At 40.3% G+C, this 22,124-nt stretch overlaps 1 protein-coding gene across 1 annotated transcript in view; it reads right to left on the bottom strand.

Annotated features, from left to right (window-relative positions):
• BABAM2 (BRISC and BRCA1 A complex member 2) overlaps positions 1-22,124 on the bottom strand; it is a 343,534-nt gene that overhangs the window by 228,703 nt on the left and 92,707 nt on the right. Inside the window, exon 5 of the mRNA XM_079792681.1 lies at positions 9,475-9,669. Coding sequence (XP_079648807.1) covers positions 9,475-9,669 — 195 coding nt within the window. The remainder of the gene's footprint in view (positions 1-9,474; positions 9,670-22,124) is intronic.

The raw sequence follows: 22,124 nt of genomic DNA, 5'->3' as shown, positions 1-22,124 counted from the left end.
CAATAGAGACAGACCTGCCCCTTTGATTCCTTTGCTTTTACTGAAGCATTCAGACCACTTCACTAATATAGGGGTGGGCAAAAGAAGGTTAATAATAATGAATCCTATCTAATAAAAGAGTAATAAGCAAATTAACCATCATTCTGCTATACCTACAAGCCACACCCACCAGCCACGCCCACCAGCCAATCAGGAGCTAGTATGCAAATTTACCCAACCAAGATGGTTGCGGTCACAGAGAGAGCAGGAGGGAGGCTTGGGTTTCCCCGGCAATGGAGGAAGCCAAGCTTTCCGCACACCCTGGCCGGCCCAGGCCTCCACTTAAGGCTACAAAGTTTCAATTATAGAAGATAAATAAATCCCAACAGAAATGGCGGCAGCCACAGAGCTGGAGAGAGCAGGAGGCTAGGGTTGCCCCTGGCGATGGAGGAAGCCAAGCTTTCCGCACACCCTGGCTGGCCCAGGCCTCCACTTAAGGCTACAAAGTTTCAATTATAGAAGATAAATAAATCCCAACAGAAATGGCTGCCGCCACGGAGCGAGCAGAAGGCTTGGCTCCGCTCCAGGCTACAAAGTTTCAATTGTAGAAGATAAATAAATCCCAGATACCAGGGCCTCCGCTTGGGTCACCGGGGGGTGTGGCCGGCCTGCAAACCACCACAGGCCCCTCGCCCAGGCCGCCCCACGCCCCAAGGGAGCCCCCACCCTGATCCGGGACACCCTTCAGGGCAAACCAGCCGGCCCCTACCCGTGCACCAGGCCTCTATCCTATCTAATAAAAGAGTAATATGCAGATTGACCATTACTCCAACACACAAGATGGCTGCCCCCATATGGTCAAAGATCCTGCCCCCATGTGGACACAAGATGGCCACCACAAGATGGCCAGCAGGGGAGGGAAGTTGGGAGGGACCAGGCCTGCAAGGGAGGGCAGTTGAGAGGGACCAGGCCTGCAAGGGAGGGAAGTTGTGGGCGATCAGGCCAACAGGGGAGGGCAGTTGGGAGGCACCAGGCCTGCAAGGGAGGGCAGTTGGGGGCGATCAAGCCTGCAGGGGAGGGAAGTTAGGGGTGACCAGGCCAGCAGAGGAGGAAAGTTGGGCGCAAACAGGCTGGCAGGGGAGCAATTAGACATCAATCAGGCTGGCAGGGGAGTGGTTAGACATCAATCAGGCTGGCAGGGGAGTGGTTAGGGGGTGATCAGGCTGGCAGGCAGAAGCAGTTAGGGGCAATCAGGAAGGCAAGCAGGCGAGCAGTTGGGAGCCAGCAGTCCTGGATTGTGAGAGGGATGTCCGACTGCCCATTTAGGCCCGATCCAGGTAGGATCGGGCCTAAACGGGCAGTCGGACATCCCTCAAGGGGTCCCAGATTGGAGAGGGTGTAGGCTGGGCTGAGGGACACCCCCCCCCATGCACGAATTTCATGCACCGGGCCTCTAGTAATATAATAATTAGTAAATACATAATAATAAAAGAATAAGCTCCGTGTTTCACGCACTCACAATCATAAACCTACTTGTGCCCCTCCCTATATTTATAACCCACAGGCTCAGGACATATATCATCAGCCTTCATAATTTTTCTAGAAGTGCACACAAGGTCAAACTTCTACCCATATAAAGCAATTCATCAATGGATACGACAAATAAGATTTAATTCCCTGAAAATCTGTTAATATTATCATCAACTAATATTTTTCAGTGATTCTATCTGTAAACCGGCCTTCATAGGAAAGATATACAAAGGTTTGGCAATTTAAAACATTTAACTAAGCTATCAATAATTCTTTGTATTTTTAAAAAGAGAAAACTCATTAGAGAAAAAAAATTTCAATTTTTATGATGGGAAAGGCTAAGGAATCACATTTTTATATGTTTTTATTGATTTCAGAGAGAGGCAGGGAAAGGGAGAGATAAAACCATCAATGATGAGAGAGAATCATGGATTGACTGTTTCCTGCATGCCCCCTACTGGAAATCGAGCCCACAACCCAGGGACGTGCCCTGACCAGAAATGAAACTGTGACATCCTGTTTCATAAGTCACCGCTCAACCACTGAGCCACACCAGCCGGGCTAAGGAATCACATTTTTTAACATCTTTGCCATAGTCTAGAGGAGGGGTTTTCCAATTGGGTTGTACAGACACGTAGGGGGTTCCAAGGGAAGTCTTGCAAAGGCAACCAAGATGGGTGCTGAGCTGGTGGGATTCTGGGTCTTCCAGCTTCTCTCGTTGCAAGCCTGCAGCTCAGCTTGGGATTTTGACATGTTGGGTTTCACTGTTACATGTCTGGACAAAGAACTTCAAGGATAATCTAGAACCCCTCTAAAGAGTTTATTTCTATCTTTTCATATTGTGACTACTGTAGAGCTCCCAATATCTCCACTCCCTTCCCCCCTTATGAAAACAAGCACCTCAAGCTCCCCAAAACATATCTTTAAACACAGCACGCACTTACAGGTTTTTAATGGATGAGTGGCTGAGCACACACAGTACACATGCACACTTCTCACAGTTGATCCACTACATGCACCATTCGTTTCTACAAATACCCTAGCAACTGGCTCCAAGGTCTTGGCCCTAATTTTAAAACTCTGACCTAAAACCTTAAAAATGCAAACAGAAATATAAACCTTGAGCTCAAAAAGATCACAATGATAACCACCATCTGCATAGTTGTTTGCTGTTTGTTTTACTGCTTACAACATCTTTTAACTTACATCAACTCTGGCTAAGGACAGAGCACTTCTTCATTACCGCAAGCCTAACCCTGTGACAGAAAAGGCAGAGAGAAATGAATGAACAGAATCAAAGCTGAGGCAGCCAGACAGAGTCACAACAGGCACTGTGCCACCAGGACTCCAAAGGTGAGAAAGAGGACTAAACCTGAGAGCTGAGAGTTGGACTCAGTATAAAACATCAATACATTCACGCTACTCAAAACCCAACATCTGAGAGGATAGTTAAGAACCACTTAAGGATATATAAACAACTCATCATAGTGGGTGGAAGGAGGTCTCTGAAAGATCCTAATAAAACTCTTACCTTCTGTTATGGTCCAAGATTATTAAAAAGGTGTGGTTTTGGTGCTATGTTAAGCTTTTAGAACTAACATGAGCTCCTAGAACTCTAGAACTAACATACCCTGTTAAATGTGATTCTTTGGACCTAGGAGAGTCTGTTTTTTTAGGTATGAGAGGTCATACTTTAAAAGGAGTTAAGTATAGGGGCAACATAAAAAAAAGTACAGAGTTAAATAGGAGCTTTTAAGAGGGGCACCCAGCCCAATTGGAGTTTGGTGAGGGATATTGGAACAAGAACAGAAAAGTCATCCTATCTAATGAACAAAATAAATAAACAGAATAGAAACAGACTCAGAGATACAGAGAACAGACAGACAGCTGTCAGAGGGGAGGGGAGTTGGGTAGGTGTTACTGCAGTGAACAAGTACTGATACTTATCTGAGTCACCCAGAAACTCCCTTCTCCATAGGTGAGCTATTTCCAAACCCCTGTAGGAACGTGCAACCATCATTCATAAAATCAGTGAACACCAAAATGGCTACTACATGTATGTGGAACATTTGTTAAGTCATTCCTGTGGAGGTTGACACAGGTTTTTAAAAAGTACCAAGGAATTAGAAGAGGTTGGTTGGACAGACAATAGTAAGTCAGACTCCATTCATTTATTATTCATTTTCAAATTTTAGAGACAAACAACCTACCAAGTTATAAGTAGCCATTTCTACCCACTAGTCTAAAATGTCAATCTGCAAGTTAAAATGGAAATCTCAAAACTTTGCATTTCTTAGAATCAATGGGTCTTATATTTTTAAAGAACAAAAGGAGTGAAATGTGGGATTTAAAAAATTAAAATAACTCTTGTACATATAAGGTAATAAGGAAAATAATTGCATAATTAGCACTTGGACTCATTTGAACTGCTAGTTATTTTAGTACATGAACAGAACTTTAGTTCTTTTGCCCTTTTTTAGTTTGTACAATATATTTTTATTCTACCAGCTATTTCAGACCAACATTCTTTTAAAAATGCTCAGATGAGCCTGGCCGGCGTGGCTCAGTGGTTGAGCGTCGTCCTATGAACCAGAAGGACATGGTTTGATTCCGGTCAGGGCACATGCCCGGGTTGCAGGCTGGATCCCCAGAGTGGGATATGCTGGAGACAGCCGATCAATGATTCTCTCTCATCATTGATATCTCTCCTTCTTCCTTCTTCTCAAAAATCAATAAAAAATATATTTTTTTTGAAAAATGCTCAGATGATCCCTACATTATCCCTTCTCAAAATGTTGATCCTAGAACTAGTATAAATGTATGTTTATTGGCAACAGACTGATTTATACAACTAAATTCACAATAAATGAATCTTAATGCTGTGAAGAGAATTTGATCTAACAGAAACCATAAAGAGTACTTTATAATCTCCAACTTTCAAGCCTACTATACATTCTTTATTTTGCTGTTGAGAGACTAAATAAAACAGCACGTGTTTCTAATAGCATTGGAAACATCAGAAACTAGGCAAGAATTCCGTTTTCAGTTTTACCCTGATTTTCCTTGTGAGCTGTAAGGTAATCTTCCTCTGCGAAATTGAGTAAATAGTGATTTAAAACATATCTTACTATAAAAGTTCAATTATAAACATGATATGAGGAGCAAAACATAAGTCAGAAATCCTTTCTGAGTTCTACCTCCGACAATGACTTTTCCTGTGTTTTTACATTTGAAGTTCCAAGTTATTCAAGCAATTTATGGTCACTCTGTGGTAATGTCAGACTGCTTCCATAGCAATCTTTCCTGTAAGCTGAAAACGAGACATTTAGATGCAGCCAAGTGAACAGAATAATTTGATTTTTTTTTAATCCTTGGTCAAATCCTCTCTTGGATAGATGTAGAAAATTATCTGACCTATGACTGTTAAAATGTCAGCCATTCTGCCAACTGCCTTAATGGCAATTTCCCCAGCATTAGCAATAAATACGTGCATCCTTCCTTCTTTCAAGTTATAGTACATTGGCAAGTAACAAACTAACAACACTGAGTTTGGGCAATGTATTAGGTCTAAGCTTTTCTCCTGGTAATAGTAGCTGTGTCATAGTTCTCTCACCCTTTTGGAAGTGACAGGTAAGCATCTTATGCAGAATGGATTCCAAATCCAGGTTGCTCTGTAAAGTGGAATTTTACTTTCTTAGAGACTGTTCCCTGTCAACAAGCTTTCATCTGAAATTAACTGCTCTTACCATTTAGATAGCTAAAAGCTAAGAAATACTCAAGAGTGGCTATAATTTTAGCTGGGTGACAGCCTGGTAAGGGTGATTCTTCAAATGGACTCCGACAACCAATAGGCTAAGTCTGGAGATTGTTCCTTGGCAAATGCATAATTATCTACTGCATGTAAAAAGGAAAGCCAAAGTTAGGCTAATTAGAACATCTCATACTTTACAAAAAGGTGTTCTAAGATTGTTCTAAGTTCTAATACTGTTTAATTATTCCCCAAACCCTGTTCAGTAGATCTAATTCATTTATACCTATTTTAGAAATGAGAAAACTGAGGCTTGGAACAGCCAAAAAACTTGCCATGCCAGCCGGGCTCAACAAATACTTTAGATGTAAATGGACTAGTGCTCCATTCAAAAGACATAGATAGATGGCTGAATGGATTAAAAACAACAAAAAAGACCATTACATATTCTACCCACATGAGACTCATTTCAGAACAAAAGACACACACTGACTGAAAGTAAATGGATGGAAAAAGATATTTCATGAAAATGAAATTTTTTTTAAAAGCTGGAATAGCAATACTTATAGGCAAAATAAACTTTAAAACAAAAGACAAAGAAGGACCTAGAAATTCCACTTCTGGGTACTTACCCAAAGAAAGTAAAACATATATTCAAAAAGATACATGCACCCCTATATTCAATGCAACATTATTTACAATAACCAAGATATGGAAGCCAACTAGGTATCCACTGATAGATGAATGGATAGAGAAATGGTTATGTATGTATACACACACACACACACACACACACACACACACACACACGCTGGATTATTATGAAGCCATGAAAATGAATAAAATCTTGCCATTTTCAACTATATGGATTGATCTAGAATACGGACTTACTTATGCTAAGTAAAATAAGTCAGAGAAAGACAAATACTCTATAATTTCACTTATATGTGGAATCTAAAAAACTAAACAAATGAACAAAGAAAACAAACAGACTCATAACAGAGAACTGATAGCTGCCAGAGGGTTGGGCAGAGGAGGACTGGGCAAAAAGATGAAAGCAGTTAAGAGGTACAAACTTACAGTTTTGATATAAATAGTTAAGAGGGTAAATTAATTTTATATATCTTTTACCACAATAAGATAACAAACTATATTTACAAAACAAAAAAAAACAACAACCTTGAACTGAATAAACAAGATGATTTGTAACAAGAACAAATTTTAATCCTACTAGTTCAAAGGCATTAATCATGTATAAGACCTTGGAAACTATGTCCTTTTAAGAAAAAGCTGAAGAATAAGACAGAGGAGGCATATTTACACTATGTAAAGGAAGACTAAGTGAAACTTAAAAGAATTAGCACTGAGAAGGGAACCTAAACTTATTCTGTGCTTAACTAGACTAGAGAGTTTATTAATGTACTTATTCAACTAATGTTGACAGAGAGTAAACGAAGTGGCAGGCATTGTTCTGGGTGTTTCTGATATAGGACGAACAGAACAAAGATCCCTGCCTCCATGGGATTTATATCCCAGTGTAAGAGACAGACAAGCAATAAATGTTAGTAAGTGTGTAGGCTGCTTCTAGGTGGCTTCCAATAGTCCCTGGTAGTCGCACTCTTATGTCATTCCTCCCTATATATAGACTGGACTTAACAAACAGAATACAGCAAAGATGATGAGATGTCTCTTCTGAGATTAGGTTAGAAAGAATGTGACTCTGTCTTGCCCACACTCTCGCTCTCCTGACTGACTGATTGCTCTGATGAAGCCAGCTGCCATGCTATGAGCTGCCCTGGGGAGAGGCCCTGTGAAGAGGCAAGGAGCTGAGGCAGCCTCCAGCCAACAGCCAGCACTGAACTGAATGGTACCAACAGCCTCATGAATGAGCTGAGAATGGATTAATCTCCAGGTGAGTCTTGAGATGACTGCAGCCCTGGCCAATACCTTGAGTGCAGCTTGTGAGAGACTCTTAGCAGAGAGTCTACATAGACTACTGACAAACAAAAATTATGATAATCAATGTTGTTTTATCTCAGAGGGAAGGGGAGGGGCGGGCAGAGATTAACTGAAGAACTTATATGCATATATGCATAACCCATGGACACAGACAACAGTGCAGTGAAGGTATGGGAGGAAGGGAACGAGGGGGTTCACTGGTGGGAAAAGGGGATATCTGTAATGCTTTGAACAATAAGAATAAATTTAAAAGTAATAATAAAAAATAAAATACTAACATGCAAAAAAATAAAGATAAATATTGTTTTAAACCACTAGTTTCTAGAATAATTATCTAATGCAGCAACATATAACTAATACAATATATTAATCATATGGTATGTTAAAAAGAGATGCAAAAACGTAGAGCAGGGTACAGGTGAAGGGGTACGAATTACCCTTTTAAAAAGAGGTGTTACAAAGACTTGCAAGTGAATGTTTACAGCATTATTCTTAACAGTTAAAATGTTAAAACCCAAATGTCCATCGGTTGGTGAATGGATGAACAAAATGTGGTATGTCTATCCAATGGAGTATTAGTCAACCACAAAAAGAAACGAAGTGCCAAGACATGCTACAACATGGATGAACCGCAAATGTATTAAGAGAAAGAAGCCAGTTACAAAAGACTACATATTATATGATTCCATTATATGAATGTTCAGGAAAAAACATCTATACAGCAGAAACTAATTTAGTGGTTACCCAGGTCTGGAGATAGGGATAGGATTAACTGTAAATGGCATGAGGAACCTTACTGGGTGATGAAATCATTAAAATACTGGATTGTGTTTGTGGTTGCTCAACTCAGCAAATGTGTTAAAAATCATTGCATTATACACTTAACACAAGTGAATTTATGGTATGTAAATTATACCTCAAAAAAGTTGTTTAAGAAAACCATACATGTTAACACAGGCATGGCTGAGACTATGACAAATGAGTAAAAACTATAAGGAAGGGTATTAGGCATGCAAATATTTAGGGGAACTACGCCATACAACAGGAAAGCTACATATACAAAGCCTACAGCACAAGCATACCTGGTGTGTCTGCAGCACTGCAAAGGTGTGGCTAGAGCTGAATATTTTTAATAGGAAGGTAGGAGATGAAATGAGGGAATTAATGATGAATAAAGGATGGTGGTGATAGAAATCATGTAGAGCATTTTATGCCACTGGCTTTTAACATGAGAGTCAAAGAGAGGTATACCAGTATGAAAGTTCTAGGCTGAGGAGTGATATGATCTGACTTGCATTTCAAAAGGATTATACAAGCCTGGCCAGTGTGGTTCAGTAGTTAAATGTCGACCCATGAACCAGGAGGTCATGGTTCAATTCCTGGTCAGGGCACATGCCTGGGTTGCAAGCTTGATCCCTAGTAGGGGAGGATGCAGGAGGCAACCAAGCAATGATTCTCTCTCATCACTGATGTTTCTATCTATCTCTCCCTCTCCCTTCCTCTCTCTGAAATCAATAAAAATATTTTTTAAAGAAAGGATCATATAACATAAACTATAAAAAGAAATTATAAAAGGCTCCATATAAACTAGCTATCTCCAGAGTTAACCTCTCATATCTGACTGGGATACTAAAGGAGGTCTGGATACAGACAATAAGGTGGTGAAGGCCTGGGGTGGAGGGCATGGCCTGGAAGAGGTAAATGGAGGGGGGAAAAGGGGACATATGTAATACTTTCAACAATAAAGATGTTAAAAAAAAAGAAAGAAAGGGAAACTTGCCAGTGTCTCAAAATGTGACCTATGAACCACCTGCATCAAAACCTGGTTTCTGAATACTTGGGGCTGGGGATGTGAGACTCCCAATTTTACAAATTTCCCAGGTGATAACTCTGAGAAACAATGAACCAGATAAACATCAAGGTCCCTTTAAATTCTAAATTATGAGAACATATGTAGGCAACCTGAACCATGTCTATCTAAAGAAATGGCTAGGATTTATTATAACTAGATGAATTCGTGCACGGGTGGGGTCCGGTCAGCCCACCCCAATTGGGGCCAGTCAGGGCTGGCTGGGGGGAGGGGCCACAGAAGGTTGGCCAGCCAGCCCCGCCCTCATCGGGCCGGTTGGCCATCAGCAGTGCGTGTCTTGGCGACCAGTCGTTCTGGTCACTTGGCTTTTATATATATAGATATCTGAATTGATTATTTTATTTTATTAAAGATTAAGTATATTTTTCCCCATTCCCAAAAACCTTACCCAGTTATTTTTTTTCCCAGCATAAATTTCCATGTTCTCTCCATACTGGGGCTCTTCCAGCAATGTCTGGTATTCGAACATGAGGCGGGAGCTCTCGCGGAGACGGCTGCATTGAAATTGGTGATATTGCTGCACAAGTTCCTTCACCACAAGTAAGAGACATTCGGGATTTGAAGGATTCCAGGAGGCAAGGTTCTGTAGAAGCCATAAATAAAAGGCCAGTTAAAAATGAATTTTCATACAAATCCAGCATACAGTAGCATATTAATATAGAGGGAAAGAATGATGAAATGCTAAGAGGAGCATACTACTCTTAGTGATAAATTCAGAGCTGAAGTTAGAAAACTCTTTTCAGCTTGGCAATTTCTCCTGCCTTCTAAAAACCCTCGCAGAAAATCAAAAGAAATTCCATCATGAGTAGCCAGAAACAGTAAAGTGTAAAGCAGGGTAGTAATAAACAATAAACCTAAATATCCTAGAAGATATAATTTTAGCTCTGGAAGACTTAATTTGTTTCTTACTCATTTATAATTTTATTTTTTTTAATCTGCACCTAAATTCAGCATTATATGCTAATGGCATCAATTCAGATCCACAGACCATCTGTGATACCAGATATAAATAAATGTTCTGTAAACACTAGAGTCCCACAGAAATATAAGCATAATGGTGATGGTTCAGCCTGAAAAAGATAGGAATGGAGTAGAGATGAGGGAAAATACAATTAGGAAATGTAAGATTCCGAGAAAAAAGAGGAAGAAAATGGCTGTGAGAGCTTATGACCAAGAAAGGGGCTAGAAATGAGGGAAGAGCTGGTAAGTATATACTATTTTTAAGCTGACTTTCATTCATTCAACAACTATTTACCAAGTGCCTATTTTGTATGCGCCACTGTTCTTGGCAGAGATGAGAACAAGCCAAACCCTTGCTCTCAAGGAGCTTACATTTTAGTAGCCAAAATAAACAAATAAGGAAATATGTCAGATGGTGATAAATGCTACTCAGGAAAATAGAGCATGCATCTCAGAAGCCTAATGAAGGAAGTTCTTCAAGATAAAGAAGCGATCAGATTGTGTCAAATGATGTTGATAAGTAAGACGAGACCTGAGAACTGACTGCTGGGTCTAGCGACACTCAGGTCAATCCTGTCCTCAACAAGTGTTACTTGGTGAAGTAGAGCTTGATTGCTGAGGGTTTAACAGAGAATGGGCAGAATGCAAAGCAGACAGCTACACCGACAATTCAGTCTGGTAACTAGAGGGGAGTGTGGGGTTCAAGGGAAAGTTTTGCTCAGATATTTGTAGCCTAATGGAATGTAGGTGTCGAGAGGGGGTAAACGTGATGATGCAAGGTGGGGAAGCAGAATCCCAGGAGAGAACACAGTAAATAGGGAGCTAACCATGGGATCTCATAGTTGGCCTTGGAAATAAGCAGAGAATCCACCCAAAGGGAAAGGAGAAAAGTCATACTAGATGAGTGGGAATGCAGGCAGGCCATTCCATGTGGTGAGAGGAGCTTGTGGTGGTTCTCTCCGGAGAGCTGGTATTATCTCCTGAAGCAGGAAGGAAGGTTATCAGCTGAGAGTGAGAAAGAAGGAATGGATATTAAAAGTTTGAGAAGTGTGAAATAGTCATTTAGAAGAATCATTCAGAAAAATAAATGGACTGAGGAAATTAAGAGGAATTCCACATAGTGCTAAAAGCTCCACTGAGGTTGCAAGTATGATTATTAAGTGAGTCCACTTAGATAAATTCCACTGTCTGGGTGCAATGTGGAATGGGAGGAATTTGAGTTTAACAAAGGTTGAGATTTTGCCAGACAAGTACAATAGACAGAAAGACGGCCAAGAGATCTTAGAAAGTTTGCAAAACAATTATTGTAATTATGAACCATGCACTTTAAGTCAGGAAAAAGCCAAGTAAGTTCATAATGGAAGTGAGAGTTGGTGAAAGGGTGGTAGGACCTATAGTCCTGGTGAGCTAAAAAAAAATGTTGGAGTTGACATACTAAAAAGAATGAATTGGAAAGACAGGAGGTATGGTCAGAGAATAAGACATTTGAAACTGAGATGATGGAGGTGATCTGTAATTGGTATTAACAAGATCTGGCTAAGAGTGGGCCTGGCTAAGGTAGAGAAGAGGACAAAATCACTGAAGGAAAAGAAGTCAGGGACTGACTGAGAGGCCAGAGTGTTGAAAGGGTTATTTATATGAACATTAAATCACCTGAAACCATGGCAAGCATAATAATGCAGAGTAACAACAAGCCATGTGCTTAAATCTTCGATGAAGGTCTATAGATAACAACAAGGAGGGATTGGTGGGTCATATAGTCTGAAGGCATGAATTTCAAAGCTGGGGCTGGGTGATTAGACAAAACGAACTGACATTTTCCTTGGTAGCAGCATGGAAGAACACCTGCCACACCTCCATATAATATTATATCATTTTATAGATGAGGAAAGTGCGGCAAAAAGAAGTTCAATATCTTATCCAAGGTTACAGAGCTATCAAACAATAAAGCTGGGTTTCTGACAAGCAATTTGACTCCATGTCCCTCTTTAAGCACTACACCAGATGTTCTTACACAGTTTGGTCTCAGGTACCTTTGACAGTCTTAAAAAGTATTAAGGATCCTGGCTTCTGTATATATGAATTATATAATTAAATTTACTATAGTAAAATGAAAACTGAGAAATTAAAAACTTTTTAATTATTAATTCATTTTTAAAAAACAATCCTACTACATGTTAATATAAAAACATTTTAATGAGATAACTATATTTCCTGGAAAAATAGTGAGAAGCCTGACATTGTTTTATACTCTTGCAAATCTCTGTGTCTGGCTTTTTAAAAAGCTGGACTTCCCTATATGCTTTTACAAAATTCAATGTTGCAATATGTTGTTTTGGCTGAAGTATATAAAGAAAATCCAGCTTCACTCAACTGTGCATTGAAAGAGAGGAGTATTTTTAATAGCCTTTCAAATAATTCAGGATATTCTTATTTGATACTATACCAAAACTCAACAGTAGTAGTTTCTTAAAGGTTAGCTGCAATGTGAAATCTGAAGGTATATTAATAAACATTTCATGTTCTTACATTAAATTCCATTTGTCTATCCTGTACTTTTAAAATTTTTCAATTAGAGTTGACATACAATATTGTATTAGTTTCAGTTGTACAACATAGTGATTAGACATTTACATAACTTCCAAAGTGATCAACCCGACAAGTCTAGTACCTATCTGACACCACACATAGTTATTACAATATTATTGACTATATATTCCCTATGCTGTACTTCACATTCCCATGACTGTTTTTATAGCTGGCAATTTGTACTTCTTAATCGCTTCATTTTTTTTCACCCATTCCCCCATCCATCAGTTTGCTCTCTATGTTTCTGAATTTATTTTGGTTTTTTTAGATTCCACATATAAGTGAAATCATATATTTGTCTTTCTCTGTCTGACTTATTTTATGTAGATTTTAAATGGATCTTTTGCTCTTGTATGATTTTGTACCGTCGTGCATTGGTTATTTAGAAAATACTGGTTCACTGAGTTATGCAGATCTTCCAAATGTTGACATGTTTCATTTACACAATATCAAAAAAAATCACATTCATTAATATCATTGACCAATCTCACCAGAAAGGTCTTCTATCAAAATAAGACAAACAAAAGTTAAAGAAATGCATCCTTTAAAGGGATAATAATTACTCTGTTCTACAGAGTGTATGGATTTACAGGGACTAAAAATCATGAAATGTTCTTTTATTTATAGGCAAGATAGGTTTAAATTAAGACTTGATGAACAGAGAAAAAAATTAGAGCTTCAGCATCATACAGTGACTGAAAGAGGCCTCTTGCTATGAAGTAATTTGATCAAGAGTACAAGGTCCTGTGCTCACTTTTGAGCTCCTCAAAATATAAATAGGATAACAACAACATAGTATAAAACAAAATGATCATTATGTAGTTTGGGATGCATTTTCTTCAGAGATCAATCAAACATTAATAAATAGAAAAAATACACAACATTCCATTTCTTGGTTAAGTATTCCTTTTAAGTCTTTGTTCCAGTACAAAAACAAAAAGCTTCAGTTGCTTCATTAAAAAAAAAAAAAAAAGCTTTTGTAATTCAATCATTTCTCTTTAGCTCTCTGCAAGTTAAAGGCTATTATCTATACACACATACCAAAAAAAAAAAAATTATGAAAGCATATAAACTGGCAAACATCGCTTACCAATTTGAATTCATTTCAACTGATTCAACCTAATTGTTAAATGCATAGTAAAGACAGGCCAACCAGTCCCTTTCCATTAAAATACAATCTCCCGATACATGAAAATGCATCTGACCTCTTTGGCCATTAAATGCACACTTCCCTGGGAAATGACTTAGCTGAAAAACATCCCCATCAAGGGAGATACAGATCTGCTCAGTGAGATAAAATGTCCTCTACTATTGCTACATGACTACTTTTACTTATTAGGTCATTTGTGGTTTGAACCACTTTGCCTAGAATAAGAGACCACAGAAGATATACTAGATTTTGGTCACTTCCTAAGCCTAGAACACATTTTAAAAACAGGTCTAGCAATGCAGTATATTAGAGCTTTCACTATCTGAGTAGGAGAGAGAAAAATGTCCAAAGCTTCTTCAGGAAAAGGGGACAGGGGAATGAATTAAGTGTGAAAAACAGAAAAATAAGTATTTCTCTATTCGCAAAGCTCTTACTGTACTTTTTGGTAGTTCATGAAAAAAGAAATTTGAAATGAGAATGGCCATGAAGAGTAGGCATAGTATTCATAATATATTAACAAAGAGAATAGAAAAGAGATTTCAATAATGAGTAATGAAAAATACATTAAGAGAAAGTGATAGCCCTGGCCAGTTTGGCTCAGTGGATATAGCATTGGCCTACAGACTAAAGGGTCCCGGGTTTGATTCCGGTCAAGGGCACGTATCTTGGTTGCAAGCTCAATCCCCATCCCTGGTGAGGGCGTGTGCAGGAGGCAACCAATCAATGTGTCTCTTTCACATCAATATTTCTCTCTGTGTGTCTCTCCCTCTCCCTTCCACTCTCTTTAAAAAAAAAAAAAATTAATGGAAAAATATCCTCAGGTAAGGATTAACAAAGAAAAAGAGAGAAAGCGATAAAATAGCAAAAACAAAAGAATTAGCTACTCTTATGAAACCTTATTCAGTCTCACTAAACACCTATGAAGTAGTTCAGGGAAGGTATTATGCCAATTCTTTTTAAAGACGGGTTAACAGTTAACCAGAGGTAGAATAATTGCTGGTACTCAAGTGTAGACAACTGACAATGCAGAATGTAGACCTGCCAACCCTCCCCCATTCAGTTTACTGAAGTATAGTTTTCTAACCAAAGAACTGGCACCAGCCTCTGTGCAGTTACGACCTATTTCACGCCTAGTAATAATTCTGACTCCCAACTTCGGCTTTCCTGTCCAGGATGCCTGACTTGAGGGATGCTCCTGCTCATGCAACCCCCAACCTTCCCACATTTCTCTCTCTTAAATACACTCCACCACACATTTTATCTCCCCTTATTAATAACCCCACGAATTTTAAAAAGCCCAACCAATTCTCAACTCCTTTTTGAGCTTCCTTATTGTCAGTAATATAGAGAGGGATAATGTTTTCAGATGCCTAGCTCACCCCATTTCATGTCTCACTTATTCAAAACATGGCTTCTCAGCCATGCTGAAGCAAATTCATGTACAAGGACACCAATAAATGAAAATGTTGGGAAACATGCACTAGGTTCATATCTATGGGGAGATGAAGAAGGAAAATAAGCAACTTAGCAAATGAGTCCTAGGACCATCACTGCCTAATAATGGAGGGGGAAATCTTCTACAGGGGAAATAAATTCTTCTTAAAAATTAAAGCTTATAGCCCGACCAGTGTTGCTTAGTGGTTGAGCATCAACCTATGAACCAGGAGGTCACAGTTCAATTCCCAGTCAGTGCACATGCCCAGGTGCAGGAGGCAGCTGATCAATGATTCTCTCTCATCATTGATCCCTCTCCCTTCCTCTCTGAAATCAATTTTAAAAAATGTAATTAAAGCTTATATAAGAGTTTTCAATTAATTAAAGGATAAAGTACAGAAATAAATTAGAAATATTACTAAAAATTATATGGTAGTATTTTCCCAATATATACATATATTAAATCAAAATGTGTACACCCAAAACTAATATAATGTTATGTCAATTGTATCTCAGGCAATTGGGGCCTGTTGGCCGGGGGGAGGGGCTAACAGCCACCACAGCAGACAGGTGGCGGACCGATTGGGGCCTGCCAGATGGGGGGAGGGACCTGGGAAGTTGGCCACCACCCCGAGGAGGGAGCCGGCCCTCGGCCCCCCTGGGAAAGGGGCCGCATCTGCTGCCACCCATCCCTGGGTTCCCCATCCCAGCCCGGGGCCTGGCCCCCAACCAGGCAATCGGGGCCTGGCAGCCAGGGGGAGAGACCAGGAGGTTGGCCAGCAGGTCCCATCGGCAATCAGGGCTGTGGGCTGGGGGCAGCTCCTGCATTGAGTGTCTGCCCCCTGGTGGTCAGTGCACATCATAATGACCAGTCATTCCAGTAGTTCCAGTCATTCCAGCATAACGGTCACTTAGGCTTTTATATATATAGTTTTTGTAATCCTTTTTTCAAAAATCATTCTCAATATCCCCTAGAAACCCTATTTCTAGAACTCTAAGAAAACAACAAAAATAAGTGGGGTTCACAGACAAAAAAAATATATACATACAGTCATTTATAATGAAATGCAAATAACCTAAATGCCTGGTAAAAAAAATCGATGGAAAAACGATTATAGTCATTAAAAAAATAATACGGAGCCAATATGTTTACAAATACTGCATAATAGTATAGAAAGTACTTTTGTTAAAATATTAAATGAAAGCAGATAAAAAACAACTATATGATCTTAACTTTGATTATCCCCATCCCTTCCCAACCCTTCACAGCAAAAATCATCTATGCATAGAAATATTACTAGAAGAAATGTTAACAACTGATGTCTATGGTTGGAAGTTATTTAGAAGAGGTTTTTCCTTTCTATATTTTCTCTATTTTCCAAATTTTCCCAAGTATATGTTTATACATACATATGTATATGTGCACATATATAACATATGCACATACTTTCATAATGGAAAATATAAATTTTTTTAAATAGAATAGCATACTTGATACTTCATTTCAAACTGTTTCTCAATCTCCAAGTTTAAGAAATTCCACTTGCCATTTACATATTTTATGAAGTCAGACTTCAATTGTGTCTTTAGATCAACAAAATGTTAGCCAATTCCACAGCCTTCTGGAGAACAAATCTTGCATCATTTAATCCTAAGTAAATATGCTTCAAGTAACCTTGAACTCACTGTTTCTTAAATTCCAAGCTTCACAGAACATTTCCAGAAAACTAACGCAATATGCTAGAATGTAATGGTCACAGTTGTAGGAATTTATTATGTTTTTCTCAACCAAAACTCTTTTGTGTTACAGTCCTCTGAATGGAAATCTTAGGAAATGACCAATGGCATTTTACACTTCTAACAGAACTGTAACTAGACAGCATGGATTTTTTTTTTAAAGCATAATTTTTAAATGTCACTTCATCTGAAGAATACAAAAGATAACAAAAATCAATTTGCTATTTGTCATATTTGTAAGAGGACCAAGTATTAACAGAAATTTACACTCTACATTAGGGCAGAGTTGTATATGTATAACTCCTCTAATATATCATCTACAATAACTTAAGTGAAATTATCTTAAACATTTTTCATACTTCCTTAAAATATAGCACCTTCTTAACTTCTTAAAATACAGTTAATATAACATGAATTTGGGGGTAGGTGAGAAGCAAGTTGGATTAAGAGAAACTAACTTTGGGACTATACAGAGCAAATCTACTCCCACCTCCATATAAATATAACACAGCACTCACTATAGCATAAAAATAAGTATAAATAGCATATCCTTTATAGTTATAGTTAACTTGTAGTTAATATTTGGGGATTTTATTTTTGAGAAGATTCAACTATTTTTTAAAATGGGGTACATGGAAAGGGAGAGAACATTATAGTTGTATTCTGCTCCACAACAATTTGTAGGGTACTCATAGAAATAAATTTTGGTAGGGCAAATAAATAGGGTCATTTTGTAATCCTCAGTGGCTTTGTTGTTGTTGTTAATCCTCACCCAAGGATATTTTTCCATTGATTTTTAGAGAGAATGGAAGGGAGAAAGAGAGACAGAAAGAGAGAAACATCAATGTGAGAAAGACACATCCATTGGGTGCTTCCCATACATGACCCAACCAGGGCCAGGGATCAAGTCGGCAACCTAGGTATGTGCCCTTGACTGGAATCGAACCCAGGACCCTTCAGTCCTTGGGCCTATGTTCTGTCCATTAGGCCAAACCAGCTAGGACCTCAGGGGCTTTATTTAAAAATATTCTAATCATTCTCTTCATCTTTATAAGCAGAGCCTACTGTTGCAATGATGTTTGAAGTTGTTAATTTCAGTCTTTGAACACTCTGGATTCTTAGAAACTCAAAAGCTAATTCAAAGCTAATTCTGACAGCCAAATGAATAGCTTAGGAGACAACCAATCAAAGGTCATTTCTGGGATTAATATGAGCTAGTAAAGGTATTCCTACTGTGTCTGACAAGTAAATTGAATGTACTCTGATGAAATGTGGTCTTTTGTGACCTGTGTTCAGTGGCTACTGCTGGTGCCTGGAGTAATCTGCGTAGAAGTCACTCCAGACCCCTTAAACCCTGCTTTAACTACAACACCTCTGCCATTGGTTTGGTTTGGTTTGGCCTGGGTCTTGGTTTTGTTGAAGTTTTACCTAAGATGTCATTTGAAAAAAAAGTTTTTTAAAAAAATGGATGTCTAATACATAGTGAATAATTCAGTGAAATCTTATGTTCCTTCTGCCCTTCCTATTTGTGACTATCTTCACCTAGATATCAGAAACTATGCTAAGAAGAATCCAGAATCATAAAATGGCCTGGAGGGCCTTTAAGATGTGCTGAAATTTTCTCTAGTTTTTAGGACATTAGCCCCAAGTCACCAAATTAGTCTACAAATACACACATTAGTCTACAAGTACATGTTTTGAGTAAAGGGATTTGTCTCCTTAAATCATACATATCTTGTCAATAAGTAAAGTGGAATTGGCATCTCCTCAAAAAACCTAGTGTGTTTGGGGCAGCCATGGAAGCATCTGGCTGTGGTTCTGCCACAGCTTTCTCTAGAGCTCTCCAAGGTTCTGACCTGCCTGTCAACCAGCCAACTTCCCTGGATTTTGTAAGGAATTGTTGTAACCTAGGATCTTTCTAAAAGGATTTTTTTATTGCCTTGCCAGGATACTGGTTACTAATGGTAATGTGATCCTGATTCTATGTCTATACACAGATGACAATTACATATCCTTGAGAAGAATAAAGGTAATGTCTTGGGCAAAAAATACAAATACCGTCTGGCCAGCATGGCTCAGTGGTTGAGCGTTGACCTATGAACCAGGAGGTCACAGAACAATTCCCGGTCAGGACACATGCCCAGGTTTCAGGCTTGATCCCAAGGTGTGCAAGAGGCAGCCAATCTATGAATCTCTCTCATCATTGATGTTTCTATCTCCCTCTCCCTCTCCCTTCCTCTCTCTGAAATCAATTAAAATACATATATATATATATATATATATATATATATATATATATAAAATGGGTAATATGCAAATAGACCAAATGGCAGAACAATCGAACAACCAATCAAAGTGTAATATGCTAATAATATGCTAAGGCTGCTCAACCGTTCTCTGACCACTAGGGGGCAGACAGTCAACTGATCGGCCAGTAGCTCTGATGTGCACTGACCACAAGGGGGCAGATGCTCCAACTGGTAGGTTAGCTTAATGCTGGGGTCGGGCCGATCAGGACTGAGCAAGATGGGCCGAACATGCCCTGGAGCCCTCCTGCAGTCCCTCCCCAGCCCGATTGTGCACCAGTGGGGTCCCTCAGCCTGGCCTGCAACCTCTCGCAATCCAGGACCCCTTGGGGGATGTCGGAGAGTCAGTTTCAGCCTGATCCCACAGGCCACTCCCCTTGGGAGGGCGCCAGATGCAGGGCTCATGGCTGGCGAGTGCTGCTGCGGCAGCGCGAACCTCTCCAGATCAGGACTGATTGGGCAAAGCCCGCAGCAGGCACAGTGGGGCTGGCATGAGCAGGAGCGGCAGGTAGGAACTGCAGGCAGTGCTGGACTGTGGGTTTCAGCCCGATCCCTGCAGGCCACCCAGAGGGACCCTACCCATGCACAAATTCATGCACCGGGCCTCTAATACACACACACACACACACACACACACACACACACACACACACACCTTAGTAGCTGAAAAATCACTTTTCCGTGTGAATTTATGATAGAAGTGATAGACTCATAACAAAAATAAAGCAAAATAGAAAACCTTAAATCTGAATTTTTTAAAACGCCATTCAGTAGGCAACCTACCCACAGTTGCTAGGTAAACAAAACTTCCAATTAACAGAGGAGTTCTGGGGAAATCTTCAAATACCTACCAAAAGATGACCTACTGGGGCATCACCCCAGAATTTCTCTATCATCCCAGTTTTGTGCTAGGGTGTCAGAATCATTGGAATTGGTACACTTAACTTACTTAATTTCTTCCACAGGAAGCATACATTTTTAAAAATATATTTTTATTATTGATATTATTACAGATATCTCCAATTTCCCCCTCCCCCACTTTTCTTAGCCCCTACCCACCCACCCCCAGGTCTTCACTACCTTATTACCCATGTCCATGGGCTATGCATATCTACACTAATAAGAGAAACATGCAAATTAATCATCACTCCGCTACACCCACAACCAATCAGGAGCGAGTATGCAAATTAGCCCAACCAAGATGGCGGTGGCCACCAAGCTGGAGCAAGTAGGAGGCTTGGGTTGCCCCTGGCAATGGAGAAAGCCAAGCTTCCCACTCGCCCTGGCCGGCCCTGGCCTCCACTCAAGGCTACAAAGTTTCAATTGTAGAAGATAAATAAATCCCAGATACCTGCTTCCAGCCGGCCCTGGCCTCCACTCAAGGAGGCGCTGAAAAAAAAGAAAGAAAAGAAAAAAAGGAGGGGCTAGGACCTGGATCGCCGGGGGGCGTGGCCAGCCTGAAAACAGCCCTCAGCTCCTCACCCAGGCTGGCCACACTCGCATGGGGTGAGCGTCCCCACTGTGGGGCTTGGCCAGCCTGCAAACAGCCATCAGCCCCTCACCCAGACTGGCCAGGCACCCCAGTGGGGACCCCACCCTGAAGGGGGTGTGGCCAGCCTGAAAACAGCCCTCAGTCCCTCACCCTGTCAGTGGGGTCAGTTGGAGGTGATCAGGACAGCGGGGGCGGGGGGGACAGTTTGGAGTGAGCAGGCCAGCAGGGGGGCAGTTGGGGGCGAGCAGGCCAGTGGAGAGGGAAGGTGGGGGCAAGCAGGCCAGCAGGGGGGGCATTTGGGGGTGAGCAGGCTGGCAGGAGAGGCAGTTGAGGGTGAGCACACTGGCACGGGGAGCAGTTGGGGGTGATCAGGCAGGCGGGGGGGCATTTGGGGGCGAGCAGGTCGGCAGCAGGGGGCAGTTGGGGGCGCGCATGCCAGCAGGCAGAGTGGTTAGGGGCAATCAGGCAGGCAGGCAGGCAGGCAGGCAGGCAGGTGAGCGGTTAGGAGCTAGCAGTCCTGGATTGCAAGAGGGATGTCTGACTGCCGGTTTAGGCCCGATCCCTGTAAACCGGCAGTAAGACATCCTTCGAGGGGTCCCAGATTACAGAGGGTGCAGGCCAGGTTGAGGGACACCCCCCCCCATGCACGAATTTCGTGCACCAGGCCTCTAGTAAGTATATAAGTTCTTTGGTTTATCTCTTCTCGTCCCCCCAACCCCACATTGAGGTATGTCAGTCTGTTCTTAATCTAAAATATATAAAAGTATCTCGAAATTATACCTTTGGCTCCATTTTAAAAAATCAAAAAATTGTATTATCCCATCTTCCCCTTCAGAATTGGCTGTAAGATTATCTTTCAGTTCCTCTTAAAGTGAATAGCACACAGCTAGCTCTATATCATATTGAACTGCCACTTCAAATAGGTCTCAAGGATCACACAGTGTGCCAACTTCCATTTCTTTCTTTGGAATTAGGGGTAAGTAGATGGAAGGAAACAAAGTGGGAGGGAGCAGGAGAAGGGAGGAACCTCAAACCATACCTCTTGGTCCAACCTTCCTTGTTTATTAAGGAGGAAGAAAGACAGCAGATACCTCTCTATCTTGGAAACCTCTCAAGTGGACCAAGTCTTGAGAAGAAAGGAAATGCGCTCCACAGAATATTTCTAGTCCTTCTTCTCTTAACAGTATAACTAACCTCTTGGAGAATAGAAATGGTATTTTTCCACAACATGAATAAAATAACTAAGACTGGGAACACTAAAATCACTTAATATAAGCATGAATATAGAAGAAAAAGGTGGATTTAGTCATTATCCAATAATATTATTCAACTCTTTGGAGAATGCTAAATTGAATAATAACTAAATCCAC

Source organism: Cnephaeus nilssonii (assembly GCF_951640355.1).
Source record: "Cnephaeus nilssonii genome assembly, chromosome: 15".
Lineage (NCBI taxonomy): Eukaryota > Metazoa > Chordata > Mammalia > Chiroptera > Vespertilionidae > Cnephaeus > Cnephaeus nilssonii.
The sequence above is the reverse complement of the archived record's forward strand: the minus strand, read 5'-3'. Positions and strand labels throughout refer to the sequence as shown.